At 43.5% G+C, this 21,237-nt stretch overlaps 3 protein-coding genes across 4 annotated transcripts; 2 read left to right on the forward strand and 1 right to left on the reverse strand.

Annotated features, from left to right (window-relative positions):
• LOC8068612 (dihydropyrimidine dehydrogenase (NADP(+)), chloroplastic) lies at positions 43–4,798 on the forward strand. Its single transcript, XM_002452544.2, has 7 exons — positions 43–369; positions 1,243–1,506; positions 1,587–1,757; positions 2,826–2,938; positions 3,019–3,202; positions 3,396–3,505; positions 4,367–4,798. The coding sequence occupies exons 1-7, from the start codon at positions 106–108 to the stop codon at positions 4,521–4,523; spliced, it is 1,263 nt and encodes a 420-aa protein (XP_002452589.1). The 5' UTR covers positions 43–105; the 3' UTR covers positions 4,524–4,798.
• Positions 4,863–13,849, forward strand: LOC8075745 (MACPF domain-containing protein At1g14780). Its single transcript, XM_002452545.2, has 8 exons — positions 4,863–6,534; positions 7,653–7,894; positions 8,869–9,067; positions 9,175–9,261; positions 9,713–9,896; positions 10,070–10,239; positions 10,326–10,390; positions 12,939–13,849. The coding sequence occupies exons 1-8, from the start codon at positions 6,295–6,297 to the stop codon at positions 13,618–13,620; spliced, it is 1,869 nt and encodes a 622-aa protein (XP_002452590.1). The 5' UTR covers positions 4,863–6,294; the 3' UTR covers positions 13,621–13,849.
• Positions 13,933–19,800, reverse strand: LOC8075746 (probable RNA-dependent RNA polymerase 1). Of its 2 annotated transcripts, none has more exons than XM_021460057.1 (5): positions 19,652–19,800; positions 18,272–18,827; positions 15,740–17,586; positions 15,391–15,541; positions 13,933–15,105 (listed from the first exon to the last, which is right to left on the reverse strand). In XM_021460057.1, the coding sequence occupies exons 2-5, from the start codon at positions 18,803–18,805 to the stop codon at positions 14,254–14,256; spliced, it is 3,384 nt and encodes a 1,127-aa protein (XP_021315732.1). In that variant the 5' UTR covers positions 18,806–18,827; positions 19,652–19,800; the 3' UTR covers positions 13,933–14,253. The 2 variants fall into 2 exon arrangements, with proteins under 2 accessions (XP_021315732.1, XP_021315733.1); XM_021460058.1 differs by lacking the exon at positions 19,652–19,800 and adding an exon at positions 19,552–19,641 and having other exon boundaries at positions 13,937–15,105.

Genomic DNA, 21,237 nt, shown 5'->3' on the forward strand with positions numbered 1-21,237 from the left:
CACACTTATAAAAATGGGCGTGCCTTTCTTCCTCATCCTTGATACTCCCTCAGATTCTTATCAAAACAGAGGAACCCCCTCACAAAAAAACAAAACCACCGCGCCATGGAATCGCTGACGCTTCGCGCCTCGTCTGCGGCGGCGGCCGCCTCGCCGCTGCAGCAACGCCGGCTCCCGGGGCGGCAGCGCGCGACGTACGTCCGCGCCACGGCCTCCGCGTCCGCCGCCGGCGAGCCGGACCTCTCGGTGCGCGTGAACGGGCTGCAGATGCCCAACCCGTTCGTGATCGGGTCGGGGCCACCGGGCACCAACTACACCGTCATGAAGCGCGCCTTCGACGAGGGCTGGGGCGGCGTCATCGCCAAGACCGTGAGTCGCTCCGCCTCGCCCCTTACTATCGGTGTCTCTCGTGTCTTGCTTGTGTGGTTGCGCCGTAAAGTTGGCACTCTTTTTTTTTTCTCTGAATCCGTCGTCGTTACGGTGCACTTGTGTAGGATCTGTGGGATGAGTGTTAATTCACTTGGATCACGTAAATAGTTGACGCCATTGCCTTTCGGTCTCATGATGATTCAGATTTGGGCTGGAACTTAGAAGATGCAGTGGGGCCTTGGGGGGACCGATTCGAGGTTGTGTGAGAACTACTAGCTCTTACGTTGATGTCCACCAAGCAGCTGTAGTGGTATGTATTTAGTTCGTGAAATCGAATCTTGGAACCATGGAACGATCACGTTACTGTCATTGGTTTCGGGACAGATCCTATGTGGGTACCCAAGTAAGAATTGGCAACAATTTGACTGGTTACGAAACTGATCTCTGCATATCATAAAAGGATTAGCTACAGTGGAAATATTTTGTTCATTTTTACCGCACTGGACTACTAATGTTGATCACTTGTCCTAGTGGCTAAGGTTTTTTTTTCCTTTTCTTTTCTGTTTGACCATTTCTACAATATTGGCAAACCTCTCTTGTCCTAGTGGCTAAGTTGTTGATCTGCTGATAGAGTTGGATAGCCCAGTTTTCAGATGAGCGTTTGTATCCTCACTAGTGCAAGTAAATATAAGAGTCTGCAGTTCTACAATGGACCTTCTCAGTAATGACTTTAATTTTGTTGGTCCCACTATGCATTAGACCTGTGTAATCATCACTTTATCCCCAATAGTTTTTTTAATGGAATATCCCCAATAGGTTCCTTTACTCCCTTAACATTGTGGCTAATTACTGCTGCTTTGACATGACATTTAGGTGTCTTTGGATGCTGAAAAAGTTATCAATGTTACTCCTCGTTATGCAAAGCTTCGGGCAGACCCAAATGGGGCTGCCATGGGGCGCATCATTGGATGGCAGAACATTGAACTCATCAGTGACAGGCCTCTGGAGACCATGCTGAATGAGTTCAAGCAGTTGAAGAAAGAGTATCCTGACAGGATACTCATCGGCTCAATTATGGAGGAGTACAACAAAGCTGCATGGCATGAGCTTATCGAACGTGTTGAAGAGTCTGGAGTGGTACCGTTCTTTCTCACATGTTTATTTTTGGTGCGCTTACTTGAACATAACGGAATGCAACTGATATCTGTTTTTGTTAGGATGCTCTTGAGATTAATTTCTCATGTCCACATGGCATGCCAGAGAGAAAAATGGGTGCTGCTGTGGGGCAAGACTGTGATTTGCTAGAGGAAGTTTGTGGTTGGATTAATGAGAAGGCCACTGTCCCTGTTTGGGCAAAGATGACTCCTAACATTACAGATATTACACAGGTTAGTTGAGTATAGTATCTATACAGTACTTCATACAACCTGTGTTGACCTGTGTCAACAACCAATCAATTCCTGAGTTAGTTTTTACTCTGTAACTTGTTTTCACGTCTTTGTCCTTGTTTTCCATTATTTAACTAGCTTGATTCTCTTAACTTTTGTTGATCCTCCAGAAGACAAGAATAAGTCAGATTAGCGTACTTTATCTGCGCTACTTTTCCCAATACATCTTTTTATGATTTTTGAATGATACCAAGTTGTGAGTTCTGGCCATGTTCAGTAAATGCAATCAGATCTGTAGCAGCTAATTCCATGTTCTGTAAATGCAATCAGATATGTAGCAGCTAACTTATACACCCTTGAAATAATTTTTTCATTCTTTTGGTTGGACATCACACAATGGCCCGATCCCCTGACATCATATTAATTATTGAATTGAATACAAATTTCACATCAATAGGCTTACCTGTTTCCCAATTAGGATGTCAATGGGGAATTTCCTATCGGGGATAGCTCCCCATACCCGTCCCTGCGGGGAACCTGTCGCCATTACAAAATGCAGAATTTGAAGAGGAAAAGTGAATCCATAGTGTCGAATTAATATAAAGTGAACAAGCACGTTTTCATATTGCAAGAGACATCTAGTTTAGGGTTTAGTTTCTATTTATACTAGGCTATGTGTTGAGCTATTGTTGGGATTTTAACTGCCAAGGACCTAACTCAGAGTAAGAGCATTTCGTAGGGCGGGTACATGGGGAACAGGGGCAGGGACGTTTCCACGTCCCCGTCCCTACAAAACCTGACGGGGACTATTTTTCCCATATTGCAATCCCTGTTGGGACTAAATTGGCCCTGTCCCTGTCCCTGTCCCCGTCCCCTATTAGGGGAATTCCCTGCAGGGAATCAGGGCCCCATTTACCATCTCTATTCCCAATGGTACTGTAGTACTTCACTGAATTGTAATACTGCTATTTTTTGCATTAGACTGCTGAGTAAGATTTTTCTTTCCCGTCTTTTTTTCTTCTCAATATTAGATTTCATTTCCCCTCATCTTGACTTGACATTTTGCAGCCTGCAAGAATATCTCTTAAGTCTGGATGTGAAGGAGTTTCTGCAATTAACACAATTATGAGCGTAATGGGGATTAATCTCAAAACATTGCGTCCAGAACCTTGCGTGGAAGGGTTAGATTGAATTCTCTGAGTTATTTTTGTAACATGTTCATTTATCGATTACAAAGTTGAAATATGATTCTGTTTTGCAGGTATTCTACACCTGGGGGTTATTCTGCAAGAGCTGTGCACCCTATAGCGCTTGCTAAAGTCATGCAGATAGCGAGGATGATGAAAGAAGAATTTGCTGATGGACAGTCTCTCTCAGCCATTGGTGGTGTGGAGACTGGCAATGATGCTGCTGAGTTTATTCTTCTTGGTGCTGATACAGTACAGGTGAACTTTAAAAAGATAAACAGCGTGTTTGCTCATTAATCTGGGGAGCCATCGGCCTTTTACTGTGCATAGCCATGTCTTTGTTTAGATAAGTTGTGCTGAGTTGTATTGTTTTTCCAAACATCACTTTCACAGTTATCACCTTGCATATCTTGGAAATTGTCTAACCATGTCTAACAAGCTTAACTCACAGGTATGTACCGGTGTGATGATGCATGGTTATCCCCTTGTGAAGAAGCTTTGTGCAGAGTTACAGGATTTCATGAGAGAGCACAACTTTTCATCGATCGAAGAGTTTCGAGGGTATGCAACCACTCCCTCTACCATGATTGCAGTGTTTGATATGGTGTTTAAAGCCAGCTTAACGAATTGCTCTACAGTACATCCTCTATGTTACTCCTACCTTTCAAAGTTCAACTCTTTGCTCCAATCTTCCAAGGACCGATTACTAAAGCATAGAAACATAATAAGGTTTGCCAGTAAATTATTAACATGAGACCTCAGGGCATTCCGTAGTACTCCATCTGTTCCAAATATAAGTCTTCTAGGTACACAGATTTTACTATGCACCTAGATAAGCCAAAATGGCTTCCGATTTAGAACAAAGGGAATAAAAAAATTGCTCAGGACTATTGGTTATGCGTCTGTTCTTTCATTTGTAATCTTTTGTGGACACATGTTATTACTTAGTGGAAGGTGAGTTCTCTAATGGGGACGCACTAAGTCTTAGAAAAGACTTCTCCTTTCCACAGAGAAAATGATGCGGTTTAAACGGGTTTAACATAATCATTAAACGAGGACTTGGTAACAACCAAGTCCTAATTAAGTATGCGTCCTATAGAAACATTCTCTGTGCCCTTCTTTGCACGCCTGGCCCTACTCTGTGAATGATGTGGAAGTGGAAAAAAGTCCTGTGTACAGTGTGATGATTGATTCCTTGACACTTTGGCCTCGTTTTATGTCACCAGGAAGTTTCTCAGAAGCATCTTTAGTTCAGGGCTAGATATGCGCACCACTTATAGAGGATACCTTTTTTTTTCCGAACCACTTACAGAAAATACCTGGGTTGCCCCTTTACAAATAAAAGAAAAACATGCTGTATTTTCTGATGTTCTATTTGTTGTTGAATCACACAAACTAAAACACATCTTCTCATCATCTCAGGGCCTCGCTTCCATACTTCACGACTCACACAGATTTGGTTCACCGGCAACAAGAGGCGATCAAGCAAAGGAAGGCCATCAAGAAGGGTCTTCAATCAGACAAGGACTGGACAGGCGATGGGTTTGTCAAGGAGACCGAAAGCATGGTATCCAACTGATGCATCTCTGCTATCCCCCCCATCCCTTCCACCATGCTTCAACTTGTGACTAAATCATGTTCGAGGAGAGACAGTGTGAAACATTTGCTTCATCCTTTAAAATAAGCGCGCTGCACCAGAATGCCATACACCAAGCATGTAAACCTCATCTGTACATGGTTCTGAACCTTGGACCTTCAGTCTATAGAACAAGTCATGAATCCACAACAAGTCGTTTCCAGCATCTGATATTTCGTGAAAACGGGTAACATTGTGCAATACATTTGTCATGTGAACATGAATTTGTAGCCCTGAGCTGAGGAACATCTGGACTTGACCTGGTAAAGCTTGGAGACTTAAGTCTCGTACGGGGTCTCTGGAGTTTGTAGGTGAGTGATGTGTGAGGACATGCTGGCCTCAGCTTCAAGTCAGCTCCAGGACTTGAAGTCTTCGCCAAAGCTCATCCCGTTCAGGGCAGGGCAGCAATGGTTGGGACTTGTTTGTCACCCTGAAAACCAAAAAGTTTTCAAGATTTCCCGTCACATCGAATCTTGTGGCACATGCATGAAACATTAAATATAGACGAAAACAAAAACTAATTACACAGTTTAGCTGTAAATCACGAGACGAATATTTTGATCCTAGTTAGTCCATGATTTGATAATATTTGTCACAAACAAACGAAAGTGCTACGGTACCGAAAACTTTTCACTTTTCGGAACTAAACAAGGCCTTGAGTACAGTAGCTGACGAACATGCTGCTGCTATTCGCGAGCGACACGGTGTTTCTCTGTTGGACGGGTATTCAGATTCAGTCTTCTCTGAGACATTATTTAGATGCACTTAAAAATCTAAAAGTTACAAGATTCTCTATCACATCGAATCTTGCGGTAGATGCATGGAGCATTAAATATAAATTAAAAAATAACTAATTGCATAGTTTATCTATAAATCACAAGACAACTTTTTTTAAACCTAGTTAGTTAATAATTGAACAATGTTTGTCAAGTACAAACGAAAGTGCTACATTGTCAAAATTCTAAAAGATTTTGCATAACAAGTCAGGTTCACATTAATATCTGGAAGTGCGTGCTCATTTCAGCAGGTTCGTAGGAGGCTCAACATGTGTCTTCCTGTTCATAAACGGAAATGTGGCCAGTTGGATCTTTCCTTCACAAATTCTCATCATACTAGCCACCAGCCCACCAGGCCATGAACATTAACCCTAGCATGGTGGTTCTCTGAGTGCCGGTTAACAAGGCTTTAAACTCAAACTATCCTAAGGTACACAACACGCCATTGGTCAAACTCAACCGTTTTGCAAGCACGAGGAACTTCATTAGTTCCCACTAGCATCGCCACTCATGTCTCCTCTCCATACCCATTTGTCTGCCCATATATATAACAACCACTCCTCACTCATGACCCATGATTCACACAACAAGAATCAGCAACCTCATTCATTTCAATCCCCCAAAAAAAAGCAGGGGAAAGACAAGAAACATCCTTGTTTGATGAAAGAGAGAGACAGATATCCCAGTAGTTTGACAGCAAGAACAAATCCTTGACATCCTCACAGCATGTAATAGCCACAGGTCAGTTGAGTTTCTATTTCTACGACAGCATGATGCATGCTTCTTGGCACAAGCAATTGTATGTATAGTCAACTACTAGTAGCAGCCTACTACCAACAGGACATTGGCTGCGGCGGCACAGCATATATAGCATACTATACCAGGCCGGGCAGACTGCAGAGAGGTCGACCGGCCCCGGCGGCAAAGTCGCGCGCGAGATGGCCGTGGCGGCGGCCGAGAAGGCCGTGAGGTGCCTCGGCCGGGGCTTCGACATGACGTGCGACGTGAGGCTCAAGTACTGCAAGGACGCCGGCGGGTGCCTCGTTGAGAGGAGCGGCGTCGAGACGGCGCCGCTGGCCGTGCCCGGCGTCGGGACCATCGGCGGCGTGCCCGTCGACGTTAAGTGCGGCAAGGGCGATCGTGTCCGGCTCAAGTCCGGCGTGCTCGAGTTCAACAAGGTTAGCAATACGTACCACCATGCATGAAAAGCTTTTGCCATCATCAGATTATTACTTATCCCATTTCAGCTTTTTTTTTTGGAATGTTTGAAATAAAATTGAAATGTTTTGTTGGTAAGTTCATTGTTTGAATCTAATCAAGGAGTTTGCTCATTATCTAAAAAACAAGGAGTAGTTTGCTGTTCAATTATAATCTTTTTTTTTTTGAAACTTTGGTTCAGCCTGCATTGTCTTCAGTTTGCCATGCCTATCTTCGGCCCTAAAGCCCTGAATCTCGTTTCTTCCCAAATACTAGATATATAAACTCTTTTTTTTAAAAAAAAAGAATAACCGAGTTTATACAGAAAGCCAGTACAGGATATATAAACTATACGATGAGAGCTAATGTCTTTTTACAGAATTCAGATGACAATTTAATTCACCAAAATGTAGAAAGTATCAATTTCAACATGGTAGCACAAAACAAATGTGGTCTGTGTGTGAGAGAAACTACGTGATCTCACGTACATAAGCTATCAATATAACATATCTTATCTTGAGCAATTTGGACGAAGAATAAACATTTTTTTCACATATTTTAGTGCAACTGACCATGCCAAGTATGCTGCAGATTAGTGGCATTTAACCAACCAGAAAGAGAAAATATCTTAATATTATGGGAGAGTCAAACAAAATCTTCTTATATTTGAGAACATCTGGGCCCGTGATCCCGATCGTAAACTATCCGTGATCGACTGAAATTTCGTTTAAATTAGTAGTCCTCCTTATATAAACTATTGCACGTCTAATTGCACGGTGCCTCGTTTGACTTTGACCCAAGAGAGAGAGAGCCGTAGAGATCGTGCAGCAGTTTATCTTCCAGCTGATTCCTCCTGCTTGCTCGAGAGCATCACACTAGTTGTACACATATAAATATATTGTTCGTTTGGCTGATAAGTCATGCCAAAAAATATTGTTGGTTAATTTATTATGAAAGAAAAATACCGTTGAATGGCTGATAAATTTGGCTAATAAGCCCAAACGTCAAGTAAGATCGCAGGAGATATAAATATAACAAAAAAAAATTGCTAAGCCACTGATCTCGAGGCATGCATGCATGCTGCTGCGGTGTGTTTCAGATGTCGGAGCTGTTCAACCAGCGGAGCTCGGTGGAGGGGAAGATCCCGTCGGGGCTGTTCAACGCCTGCTTCGACCTGGACAGCGGTTCCTGGGCGCAGGACGCGGCCGCCACCAAATGCCTCGCCATGGACGGCTACTTCATCTCGCTCTTCGACCTCCGCCTGGACCGCCGCCCGCTCGCGCTCGCCGACCACGTCCGCCGCGACGTCCCGGCCGCCTGGGACCCCGCCGCCATCGCCAGGTTCGCTCGTTCGTTTCGTCCAAACGCTACAAGGAATTGACGCCGCCGCGGCGAAGTAAATCACTGTAGTTTTCTGCCGCGACGGCAGCGACTTCATGCTGGCCAGTGCATGATTCCGACAGGCAACGACGCGCACGGCATCACTACCAAACCAATAGTAATAAGTTCACACCAAAAACAGGATAAAACTCCTGAACCGATCGAGACTTCTCTGGTTCCGGGAGAATCCAACCATGCAATCCTGTTCAAGATGCACGGAGGCGGCGGCGGCGGCTGCTCTAGACGCGGTGCCAGGCGTCCTGGAACGTCGGCGTCACCATGCGAGTACACGCCAAGGACGACAGAGCTGTGCCGTGTGTTGGTGACATGGACAGAGCTTGAAAAAAAAAGGCTCTGGATGGATGCCTGCGGAACGACGACGTTGAATTCTCTGGCCCCTTGAGTAACAAGTGTCTTCACCTTTCCAAAACCTCCCGACCACGCTACAACTGCAAAGTGAACGAGAGAACAGTCGCAGGACTTGGAGGAGTCTTGGACTCGTTCCAGGTCTGACTCATCTGGGAAAGTTGAGCGAGTCAGTAGTTCACCCCAAGCAGTTGAGATGTCCAAGATCCGCTGCAACGAACTGGGACAGGGAATCCTCATTGCCTCTGAGATGCGCCGTGTTCTGACCTGTCCACACGCATTTTCCTCTCCTTCCTTCTCCTTCCCTTGCCTTGCATTTGTTTAGCTCGTCCGTCATTGTTGAATCTGAACTAGTCTGAACTCCCATCGATCCAACGTGCCGACAGGTTCGGCATTGACTAGACTAGCTAGGCGGAATCACGACAGATACTGCCTGAATTGTATTATCATTATCAGGCAGACGCGTAGCTTTCAGACTGACACTGACGCTGACGCTGACGCTTATCTGGTTTGACGTTGTTACTGACATGATCCGATCGATCCGGTGGGCGGACTGGGCGCGCATGCAGGTTCATCGAGAAGTACGGGACGCATGTGGTGGTGGGGCTGAGCATGGGCGGGCAGGACGTGGTGTACGTGAAGCAGGACGGCTCGTCGGCGCTGCCGCCGGTGGAGATCAAGGAGCATCTGGACAGGCTCGGCGACCAGCTCTTCACCGGCGCCTGCGCCATGCCTCCCCTTCGCTACAAGTCCAAGGACAAGCTCAAGGTTAAAACTTAAAACTAGCTAGTTACGGTGTAGTTACTATAGTGTATTGCCTACCGCTGTAGAACTCTGAAACGCTAAACAAAAAAAAATGCTGAAATGGGTGACAGATGCCAGAGGCCTTCAACGTGTTCGATGCCCAGGTAGCACAGCAACGGCTTCAAGCAGGGATCACCACGCTGGTCTCCTCCAAACAGGTACGTTGGTACACTTCACAACAGCTTCATGAGGTGTTGTGAGCTGTTTTTTTTTTGTCAAACACTTATTTCTAAAACAGCTTGATGGGTGAAGCTGTTTTTCTCCTCCTCTCACAAAGACATAAGTTGGGATGAAGCTGTAAAAAAAGTAGTTTATTGCAGCTTCTCTCTCATTTCTCTCTCTCAACTATGTATGAAGTAGTTGGTGAAGCTATTTTGCCAAACACTTTTTTTCAAAACAGCTTAGCTTCATCTAGAAAGTCACTCATGAAGCTATTTTCTAAAAAAACAGCTTTACTAGTGAAGTTAAGCTGTGCCAAACAAGCTCTGGTATAACAAACTGTGACTGTCATCATCTCGTACGTGGTTAATACAACTGTTACTATCATCTCGTGCTCAACTCCGAGAACTCAGAATTACTTAATAATCTTGCCGAGGTTTTCTTATTCAGGGCGTGACGGTGATATACTCCAAGAGGGGCGGCAACACGACGGTGGGCAGCCACTCGGAGTGGCTGCTCACCGTGCCGGCGACGCCCGACGTGATCAACGTCAAGGCCGTGCCCATCACCTCCCTCCTCAAGGGCGTGCCTGGCGCCGGCTACCTTTCTCACGCCATCAACCTCTACCTCAGATGTAAGTGTAGTAACAAGGGCATTTACCACGCCATGGGCATGCATGCATTTGGCTCACACAAATTCATCAAAAACGACCATCTGTTAATTACTAGGGGAATAGTAGTTGTAGTTTTGTCATGAGCAAGCAATATATATATACATGGTAACAAGCAGAATGATTGTTACGTACAGATAAGCCTCCTGTAGCTGACCTCAAGTACTTCCTGGATTTCCAGCATCACAAGATGTGGGCGCCGGTGTTGGGCGAGCTGCCCCTCGGCCCATGCTCCAACAGGCAGGGCTCCAGCCCGGCGCTTCATTTCAGCCCGTTGAGTTCTAAGCTCTATGTCAGCCCAAGTCAGGTGAGGAAGAATCTCTTGTACCCATTGCTTGTACCACTCGTTTCTTTCACAAATGATGACATGATCGCTGACAAAAACAAATGCAGGTCATTGTCCCTAAATTGCCAGTCACTGGGATGCGGCTGCACCTGGAGGGCAAGAAACACAACCGGTAAGACACAGGTTTGCTGACCACACAAATAGTACTAGAGTATTTGATTTTTATTTAATATTTACTCAAAAAGAGCTATAAACTTAAATGCGCTAAATTTTCAAACTAAAGTCTCCAAACATATGGTCTAAGTTAGCTCTAAACTTTATTTTACCTCACGTTAGAGCTTTAGACTTCAAAAATAAGCTAAATTGCTCTAAAATGTTTAGAGCTCTAAAATTTAAAGGAGGGCATAATATTGTCTGAATTCTAAAAACTTCTAGTTAACAAATTTTTATATTTGAGATTATTTAATGTGACAATTTTTTAAAAAAATAATCAGAGAAATTAATGCAAAATAATAGCATCTCGGAGTCATAAGTGAACCATCTGGTGTGGTAGTAAGGAAGCTTTGTGTGAGGTTCAATGAATTTGAATCTTTGAGAACTCACGTGCACAAAAAATGCTTTGCTTGTGACTTGGACAGCGCGATAATCGTTTGGGTATGGAAATGTTCATTTCGATTTTTTGTCATTTCTAGAAACATTTTTAGTGGCAGGACATATAAGGCCGCTTTTAACCCTGAAAAAAAAGACCATGCAAATCCATCTTACTTCTTCATATCTTTAGAGTAAAGGTGGTTGTAAAAAACCACTTAGGCCCTGATTGGATACAAGTTTTTTTTTTAGAGTTTTAGATCAATATGATGGTTTTTAAAAATACCTAGGTATAAAAAAGGTGTTTAGATGTAATTAATTTGGAGTTTTGGAAACTACGGTATTAATAAAACCATAGTTTTCTGGAGTCTAAAAAACTCGGTCCCAACCCTCTTTATTTTTGACAGAGCTTGGCGTGGGCGTCCACATCTAATGATGTGTCTCATTTTCACTGCTATTTTTAGAGATGCATGCTATCTAGAAGCAAAGACACAACTAACTAATACGAAACAGTGTCTCATGTTCACTGCTATTTTTAGAGATGCATGCTATTATTAGCAGCAAAGACACAACCAAACTAATCCCAAAATTAATGTATTAATGTGTACCCAAACATGTCATGACTTTTATTAAACATAGAAACATTGCAGTTTCTAAATACTATGGTTTTACATGCCTATGGTTTTTAAAACTGTTGTTTCACAATACTATAGTTTTAGAAAACAGCAACGCCCAAACATGACCGAATTGTCCCTCCATACACCTTATTTGTTCATACCCCTTGGGTAGTTATGGTTGTAGAACCACCTAGAGAAATGAATTCGTGATCGCAACTAAAAATAGTTCATATAGTAGTAAGTTGTCCATCACAACTATCAGACGATGACAAAACGATGAGAAAAATATGTAAGATTAGTAGATCTAAGTGTGAGCCCATCGTTAAAGTGGGTTGTGGTGGCTTCATTACCGCTGAATGGAAAGTAACTATAAAGATCGGTTCCGTAGTTGATTGTGATGTGTGGCAGGGGCAAATCTAGTGTTGGGGGAGGGGGGCTCAAGCCGCCTTCTTTAGCAACTTTATATACTGTTTTATAGACACGGAAGAGAGAAATGCCAGAGAGAAAGTTGAAGATGATTTGGACCATCTCTTCTATGAATTTACATATATACTGTTTAGATACGACTTTACTCTATCAGCTAGCATCGGTCAATCATCTATTTTCTACTTGCTAACGAGAATTGCGCGGAATCAAACCAAACGGTTCGCGGTGCTGACGATTTAAAAAATTACTATCAGAAGTAGATTTTTACTATAGTTGTAGCTGTGACTCATCCACCGCGAGCTTCAACAGGGACTTCGATTTTACATACTGCGACTCCTAACCGTGGTTCTGGTACTGGCACCGCGTGGTGGGCAAGATCGTATCGAAACAGGGCATACACCACTGGGTATGTGGTAAAAAAAATACATATATCTTTCCGTTTGGACATGAGATCAAATATTCTTTACTTATAACCCCTTCGAATAGATTGTGAATAATCACAATCGATACCCCCCAAATATTGATCGCGGTTAGAGCATCTCTAAGGGTTTTGCATTTGAGGTTTGCATTTGAGTAATTTGCCAAAAAACTCCAAAAGAGGTATCCAACGGTTTTGCATTTGGAATTTGCAATTTGGGCAACTTGGCAAATGAGGGAGCAAACTTGACAAAAATGTCAAGCTGTCGACGGCTTTGCAAACCCGATCGCGCGAGCAGAGTCACGCGCGAGGAAAGTGCGCACGCCTAGAGACCTCCTATTTTTATACTTTGCCAAGTCCAAAAGTCAATTCCTTTGGAGATGGTCTATTTTTATCCTTTGCATTTTGTTATGGGAGTTTGCAAACAACAGCAAATATCAAGTCAATTTGCCAAAGCCTTTGGAGATGCTCTTATTAACCACAATCTAACTATTTACATACATTCTCCTAAGTTGATCCTGATCCAAATATTTAAATAAACCCGATATCTCATTCCACCTGCGATCATTCCCTTCTGTGTCTTTGACTCTCCCCCTTCGCCACCAGATTTCTCCTTCCGCGCCCCTCGGCTTTCCCGACTTGCTTACATTGTGTCCGTGCTTGTGCATCAGGTTAGCCGTCCACCTGCAGCACCTATCGACCACCCCGACGTTCATCGCCGCCGCGCGGCACGACAAACCGCCGGTGTGGCGAGGCTCGGACGCGGCCTCCGGCTCCGACGACAGGTACTACGAGCCGGTCCAGTGGCGGATGTTCGCGCGCGTGTGCACCGCGCCGGTCAAGTACGACACAGGGTGGCGCGACGCCGGCGTCGGCGACCCGGGCGCGGCCTGCGTCGTGACGGGCGCGCAGCTCCACGTCGCGGCGCACGACGCCACCGACGTGCTGCACCTCAGGCTCCTCTACGCAGAGCTCCCCGGCTGCGCCGTCGTGCAGTCCAGGTGGGCGCATGGCGCGGCGAGGCTGTCCGGGAAGTCCAGCAGCGTCCTGTCGGCCGCCTCCTCCCCGGGGTCTTCCGGTGGTGGCAGTGGCAGTGGCGGATCGCAGAAGGAGAGGCAGCAGCCGGGAAAGCCTCCGGAGGGCGTCGTCAACATCAACTCCGGCGTGCTCCCCGGCGGGCCGCCTGTGCCGGTCGCCGCGCAGAAGATGCTCAGGCTCGTGGACACCTCGCAGGTGACCATGGGGCCGCAGGACAGCCCCGGGTACTGGCTCGTCACCGGTGCAAGGCTCGACGTCGACAACGGGAGGATCTCGCTGCACGTCAAGTTTTCCCTGCTTGCGCCGGCTTCCTGACAAAGCCGTTCATTCATCCAGAGTTGTACAGCTTTCTGATGCTCAGAACTAACACATCTTGTTTTCACTTCTGTTTTTTTATCATTCTTTCATGTTTCCATTTCGTTGGAGTGCCAATGGATGCTGGTGCAAGGCGAGTGCAATTATAAAAAAAAACATAGGTGAATGCAACAACGCAAGGGAGATGTGTCACTTCACTCTTGGTAATGGAAGAAATAGACTTGTTGTTCGTGGTCTTCCATGCAGCTCAGCGCAAACCTTGTAAATCCGTAACTGAACAGGATGTATGGCATAACTGGCAACCAAACGAAGTTGCTGAAACCAGAAAGCACAGATACACCAGTAGATACCATAGTTGAGAGCACAGATACACCAGTTTACCCCATGATAGAGGTCCAATACTAATACATCATAAGCAGCATATTTCTGGGTACACGTACTAAGCAAATGATAGAAAATTTACACACTTCAATACCTCAAGGCTCCAGTGGAAACCATGGTAATGCATTTAGTTAAACAGCAGCATCAGAAAGTTTTAAGAACGTATGCCAGACGTCAGCTTGTGGCAGTTTGCCTGTCTTAATGCATCAGATCATTCATGCACACCTGCTGGCAGTGCTGACTGCAAATTGATCAAGGATACGTACAAGAGCAAACCTGCTGGCAATGCTCATGCAATCTCATGTTATTCATGGGAGACACCAGATTAGGATCCATCTGCGTGAAGAAATTCCTCCTCTGCTTAATGATCACAAGCTTGTCATATACGCACCATGGAAAGCTAATAAGATGCGGCCGATCATATCCTTCATTGTAGTTGCCCCAGTACTGTGGATCATAAGTAACATGGTACCAAGCAGACGCCTTGGCCTCTGTGGCATCTTGGTCATCCTCGCTTGTGCTCATCTCATTGAACCATGACCTAGCTTCTTTCCTCAAAGATCTCACCGCCATTCTAATTGCATCAGCATCACTACTCTTGGTGAAATTCTTTGCCATCTTCAGAAAACATCCACTTATTATCTCCGCTTCACTTTTTATTCCATAGTGATCCATAAGATTACCCAGCCTGAAATCGTACTCTTCCTTGAACTCTATAGCCTCAGTAATGTAGTCTTCATAGCCATCAACAATCAAATCGGTGTCATAAGACCGCTTTGCCACTTCCCTCGTAAAGTGCCTTATGTGCGGTGTGTGCTTCTTTATTTCCCTGTAGAGCTTCCCGATCACACCCTTTGATTCATAGGTTGCTTTGTCGAGCTTCTCCATAAAATCAGGATACTCCTTGACATGTAATTCAGGTGGAATCAGAGCCGGCACTCCAGTCTTTGGGAAATCAACAGCTATAGAGAAGAGCTTGGCCAGTTCAAGGCATGGTCGACTCTTAGCCTTCAGATCTTCCTTATCTGCATAGACCACATGCGCATTGGCGATAATGCCAAGACTCTCATTAACTATGTAGTTTGTGAAGTACTCCTGTATTTCCTGCACAAAATAACAAGATTGATCATTTCAAAGCCTGGTATGAGATTTGTTCATAAGCTGTAGTTGATTCTATCTGTTCAATTCGCATATAACTGCACCACGAGCACAGAAAGTTAATTAAACTAAGAGAAATGCACTTTATACTTCGTTGTAAAGAAGAACGAGAATCAGGCCAATGAGAAAGCAATGCATAGACCAACACAAACTTAACGACAGCATTGATGCCAACAGAATAACTGTTAGCATCAATGGCATGGAAGATGAATGGTTTTAATTAGACAATACCTCAATAGTAACATCATGATCTAATGTTTCTGCTGGAGCTGGAGTGTAGTCCATAGGATCCTCCATATGACTTGGAATAAGATCGGGATCCCAAGAAACAAAATATATGTCCCCATCAAGATCGCTCCCTGAACACTCATTAGGATGCGGCCTGCATTCATGAATAGCATAATTTGAAACTGATTTGGAAATGAAAGTTCACAATACAAGGATTAACATCCACATAAGGTAAAATGGACAGCGGATTCCTATTGCTACAAACATATTAAACCAAGAAATAACAGGTTCCAAGAAAGGAGTTTGTTGAAATTAGTACAAAACATGTGATAATATATTGTTAAACACTTGCCTTGGTCCCTGCTGTGGAAAGACAACACAATCAAACATGTGGTGCAGAGAAGGAACATCTACAGCCTGGAGAACCCGTATGTCACCAGGGTGGAGACAAGGATTTTTGGCAACAACTACTTTTCCAGTTACAACGATCTTGTGATGGTCATCTGCACAGTAAGAAGCTTGGATGAATACCTGGCCATACTTTAGTGTGCGGGTTTCATCCAAGCAACCCATCATTGCTCGCCCTTGTGTGATGAATATCCTTGACTTTGTTTTCAATTCTAGAAGCTTGGATGCTCTAAAAGTTTGTAGCAGCATGGAAAGATACGGCTCATGATCAGGCTGGTAGCCACATGACAACAATTCTTTAACTACATTGGTTACTTCTCCCATGGGCATAAGTTCAACTGCTTCACGAGCAGCCTGTGGTTCAGTTACCATTCTGTTCAACTGCTTAATGGCTTCCTTCTGCTTTAGTTCAAAGACATTATCACCAACCCCAAGTGTTGAGAGAAGAGTAATCAACTGCCGATTCAGGAAGCACGGTTGGTACTTGCTGTACGCAAGGACATCAAGAGTGATATTTTCTGACTGGAACTTTAACATGCTTCTTCTCAATGAAAGCTTACGATTTGATCTTGGATCTACAGCGACAACACCTTTGTAACCACCATACCTTATCTGGAAAACCGAAGGGGCAAAGCGTCTCAATTTGCACTTCATAGCCACCTCCTTTGCAAAATTAGCTGAGATCTTTCCAACTCCATCAGAGAATATGTAGTTTGTGCCATTTTTAATATCAGGAATTTGTTCCACCTCATGCTTGCGTACTATTAAAGTTTCTGTTGAGGAACTAAAAGATTGCCCAAGTCTTGCAGCATACTTTGCCACATTTCTGATATCTCGAAAGTCTCCCATCCACTTCCTTATGTCACTCGCAGTCAATCCCTGCCGAGAAGCAAACATCCATGCAGAGTTATCTCGAAGCTGGCTTGAAGAAAAAGCAAGAAACTCAAAGTGCTTGTCACCAATATTAATGCCATTTGAAAGGACTGACAAAACTCTATTATATAGAGCAGTTCTCCTTGCATCATTTCCAGAAGTAGAACGAGGTGACAAATCAAGTGAACGGAGCTTCTCACAGTCCTCATCAACAAATGAAATCCGAAGGAAGTTATCTATGTCAGCAGAGAAATTCCGCACAACACGATTGGAGACATTTATCTCAGGTCCATAAAAATACACTTTAGCAGGGGTAACTTGAACCCTGTGGACATAGACCAAGCCATCATCCAGAGATATATTAGATGATCTTTGTGATGCATGGCGCGATCTCCGTATTCTTGAGTATTGTACAGATAACCAATTTGTTGGATTCAAGCAGGTGCTTTTCAAATATGACATCTTTAAAAGTGCTCGCTTTATATGATCAATAGGTTCAAATTCTGGGCTAACATGACAGAAGAAACTGTGATCAACTGTTGGCCCACTGAGTGTCCCATTCTGAACCAAATGGTTTATTTTGAAGAGTATCTCATAAGGGACCTCTATGTAATCAGGAGATTTTACAATTGGAACGAGGCAATTACCACAGGAATATGAATACCCATTCCGACATTCAAAGTCAAGATTTCGCTCTTTATAGTAAACAAAGTAGTCACCAATTCTTGGGAGCTCACACTGCTGTGGCACCTCCAGACAGAAAATAGATGATTGCCCGATGCTAACTGATGGAGTAAAATCAATCGTCCTGGTCCATTGTTCATCTGTGTCATCCATAAACCAGTTGAAGAAAGGATCCTCATACATAAGACCTGGACGGCGTGGGAGCAGTTCATAAATTTTAGGAGCTGCCTGAACCTGAAACATGACTTTTTTTTTAGTCTATATGAACTCTAAAGCTCAAAAAACTCTTTACCAAATAGCAACATTTCTAAGTAATCGAAAATTTGGTAATGGCTATTTGTGGATCACTGATTGGATGGGTATACTGAATTTTCAAGAAATATAAGAAATTATTTTTACCCAACAGGTGTCATTTCCATTCCACCAAAACTCAAAAATACGCTAAATTCATTTAACAGAATTGTCTGACTTAACCTTCCTCTGTGCTAGAAAGGATATAAATAAAGGTTGCCTAAATGAAAAGGCATACAATCCAAGTCAAGAATACAAAGAAAATAGGAACATGTGAAGACAAGAAAAACATAAGAAATAACTCATTCCTGTAGTCGATAATGTTTACAATTACATCAATTAATTTATCGTTCAGATGATTAAGAAATCTTATGTGACTGGATTGGCAGTATACCTGAAAGGATATAGCCATGAAAAGGAAAATGTAACCGGAATGAAAAAGCGTACAGTTCACAGACTTGTACAAAGAAAATAGGAAGATGCAAAGACAAGACTAACATAAGAATAACTCATTCTTGTATTCAGTGATGCTTAAATCATATATTTCTGTATCTTTCAGAGGACTAAAAAGTAGAGCCTAAAAATCTGCTAAAATGCCCAATGAGGGGAAATTGTATGAGAAACCAACCTGAATCAAAAGGAACTTTGTCCGTGACCTATAAGCAGGTGGACGGTGAAGCTGTATCTCCCATATACTTTCGTAAGAAAGTTCAAGTTTATATTTAATAAAGTTGTAGGAGAGGTAGAAGTAAATCTTTTTCATATCAAATCCAAATTGAACTGAAACATTACTTGCAGTAAAAAGAGCAGATAGAATATTTTCCTTAACCAAGCATCCCAAATGCAGCACAGTGTCCTCCAGAGAAAACATTGGAATTCTTGGTCTTGGAACAATGTCCCGGTCTGCAGGTCTGGTTTTCAGATAAAATCGTCCAATCCGGGGAGCATTTCTTTGAACCACATCTTCTACCAATGAAGCACTTTCCTGTGACTGGAACTGAACTATAGCAAACGCCCTTGAGTTGGCAGAGATGTTCCTTGGATGCCTGAGCTTGAGAGCATAGATGGTTCCAGCACCAGAAATCCGCTCCAAAAATTCTTTGACAGACTCGGCACTGTCAGTTAGAGCAAAACCATGGACCTGAATAGTTCTGCCAACCATGGTGCATATCACAACTACAAGTCTACAACAATATCGTGGCAAAGTCAATTAGTCATTAGGAAGGATACAAAGCTCGAGATATAATGGCAGGTTGTCTTCAGACACACGGATTTTATTTCTCTTATTACTGTTACATTTTAAACATAAAGAAGAAGAAAAACAGAGAGAGCATATATAAGAGGAGAAAATAAGCGTAACCCTCACTAGTTCACCAGAATTATTGTTTGAATCGATCTTTTTTTTTAATAATGGAGTGTCTGATTTGATACCTTTCTCCGTCGCTGAGCCTAAATCACGGCAATGCAGTAGCACAAACATGACTAAAAAATGAACATGAAACGTGCCTCTTAGCAAGCATTAACAAACAGACGCCAGTCAGGCAAAGCATGAACAGATCAGGAAAACAAATCATCAGTCATCATAGGACACTCGCATCGTCCCCCCAACTTCACATCGCCTTAATTCCAACTCAGAAATAAACAAAGCTATATAAAAAAAAAGAGTAAACAGGTCAACGCATCTATTTTTAGCAACTCTCTAACTGACACCCCCACTTAAACCTCTCCAAAACCCTTCCATCAGCCCAGTAAACCTCCACAAAACAACGAAGCATTACCAAAAAACCAACCATCTTCACGCAGCCGGGAAGTGCGGAAGAGGCCTGGAACTCCACAGTAAAACCAGAAACACAAAAAGGGGCAACCTAACAATCTGCAGCTGCACGCGAAGGCAACGATCGCACGCACCACGAAGAGGAGGAGACGAGATTGCTCTACCGCGTGCGCTCGACGGCGAGCCGGCGGGGAGCGGAGGTGGGAAGTGGGGAGCTGGAGCAAGAGATCGCACCTTCTGTTGTTGCGCCGCTCGCGGCTCGCCGACGAGACGAGAGTGCGATGGTTTCTGACGGAGATGGCGAGTGCGGAGGGGGACTTGCGGGGGGAGTCGGTCAATGTGCACGTAACATTTTAAACTGTGACGGGATGGTGGGTCCAGAGGTTCAGGAATAGGATGGGGTTGGAGAGAGATGCTGCGCCGTCGGTTTTGTTCTGAGAGTCGTGCTGGGAGGATCCCGTGGTTGCGTGCGATGGTGATCGCGTGGTGAGCCCTTTGCCCCTTGCGACGGAAGATAAAAAGGCCACAACTGGTGTAAAAAGGAGTGGGGTTTGGAAATTGGAAGAGTTCTTTTTTTTTTTGACAAGAAATTGGAAGAGTTCAATCGTCGTAAAACGGAGTATAGCAACAATCTCGAAGGCAATGCAGAAGGGATATTTCTATACTTGCCAAATTATATAAAAATTGTATTTTCTCTCTTCGTCATCTACATATCTATATATCTCCATATCTTAGTTCTTGTGTAATCATAACTTTTCATTTAAGAAACAATTTAATATTTTCTCTTCTTTAATTCCAATATCACATCATTATTTTGCTTAGTTAGTATATTAATTGATGAACATAGAAATTATCCTAGTTTCTGAGCTGAGAGTACCATAAGACCAGTTTAGCAGGCCTCTTAGGATGCGGCTTTGGCTCCGCTTGTAGAGTGGCTTATCTAGTGACTCTTGTGACAGATTAGAAATAATGTGTCTGATCAGCTATGATTCTTTCAATTATGTTGTCGCTGCATTGCAGTTGTTTCCTAATGTGTCTACAATATAGATAAACTAGCTTTTGTAGCCATAGCGGTAGCTACAGTTAAAAAGATTGTAGCGAGCATACAAAAAGTGTGGCGAGTTTACGAGGAGAAACCGAGAGAAGCCACGTTTTCGTGGCTCCAACTTCTCCGTATAAAAATGACTTTGGGTCATTCAGGCTTCTTGCAAAGAGCTATGTTTTATGTGGTCGTTCGGCACAGCTCTAATGCAAAGACGGTGAAAACCAGAGCCATGCCAAAAGGGCCTTAGCAAGTCATAAAAATTTATTGCAAAAAGTTGTGTGTAATCCAATTTGTCTCACGTTCATAGCTATTATATAATGCTTGTGAGTGCGAGTATTTTTGAGAAAAAAATTCTTTAAACGGTGTTGAAAAAATTGATGTACAATCATGTAATATGCTTAAAGAAAGAGAATCCTTTGGATATAAGATGAATCACAGAACGAATAAAACACATCGTGAAAGTGCAAGCACAGAGTATATTTGATTACCCCTGGTATTCTCTCATTGTAAGATATTCTAGTAATAACTAGCCTAACATAAATTATAAGCAAGTAGCCGCACCTAATTCCAAAAGGAAAACAAGGAGAATGCAACACACTAGATGAACGCTTTTATCGCCCATTTGCAACCGAAGACGAACAATGAGTTGATAGCCATGTTTCCACCAATCCAAGATCGACAACGAAAAGGCAACGGCCAGCAGTCCCTGATCCCAATCCAAAACCTCTCTGCATAGAGCAAGGACGAGGGGCCACAGAAAGAACAGGGCGAAATT

This window comes from Sorghum bicolor, chromosome 4 (genome assembly GCF_000003195.3).
Source record: "Sorghum bicolor cultivar BTx623 chromosome 4, Sorghum_bicolor_NCBIv3, whole genome shotgun sequence".
NCBI lineage: Eukaryota > Viridiplantae > Streptophyta > Magnoliopsida > Poales > Poaceae > Sorghum > Sorghum bicolor.

Excerpts from the sequence above, each read along its gene's own strand:
- LOC8068612 (XM_002452544.2), top strand. The coding sequence starts at position 106 with ATGGAATCGCTGACGCTTCGCGCCTCGTCTGCGGCGGCGGCCGCCTCG. Across the intron at positions 1,507-1,586 it reads GTGTTGAAGAGTCTGGAGTG|GATGCTCTTGAGATTAATTT; the intron begins GTACCGTTCTTT and ends TGTTTTTGTTAG. Across the intron at positions 2,939-3,018 it reads CCAGAACCTTGCGTGGAAGG|GTATTCTACACCTGGGGGTT; the intron begins GTTAGATTGAAT and ends TCTGTTTTGCAG.
- LOC8075745 (XM_002452545.2), top strand. The coding sequence starts at position 6,295 with ATGGCCGTGGCGGCGGCCGAGAAGGCCGTGAGGTGCCTCGGCCGGGGC. Across the intron at positions 7,895-8,868 it reads GACCCCGCCGCCATCGCCAG|GTTCATCGAGAAGTACGGGA; the intron begins GTTCGCTCGTTC and ends GCGCGCATGCAG. Across the intron at positions 10,240-10,325 it reads TCTATGTCAGCCCAAGTCAG|GTCATTGTCCCTAAATTGCC; the intron begins GTGAGGAAGAAT and ends AAACAAATGCAG.
- LOC8075746 (XM_021460057.1), bottom strand. The coding sequence starts at position 18,805 with ATGGTTGGCAGAACTATTCAGGTCCATGGTTTTGCTCTAACTGACAGT. Across the intron at positions 17,587-18,271 it reads CAAAGTTCCTTTTGATTCAG|GTTCAGGCAGCTCCTAAAAT; the intron begins GTTGGTTTCTCA and ends GTCATGTTTCAG. Across the intron at positions 15,106-15,390 it reads ATCATGATGTTACTATTGAG|GAAATACAGGAGTACTTCAC; the intron begins GTATTGTCTAAT and ends TATTTTGTGCAG.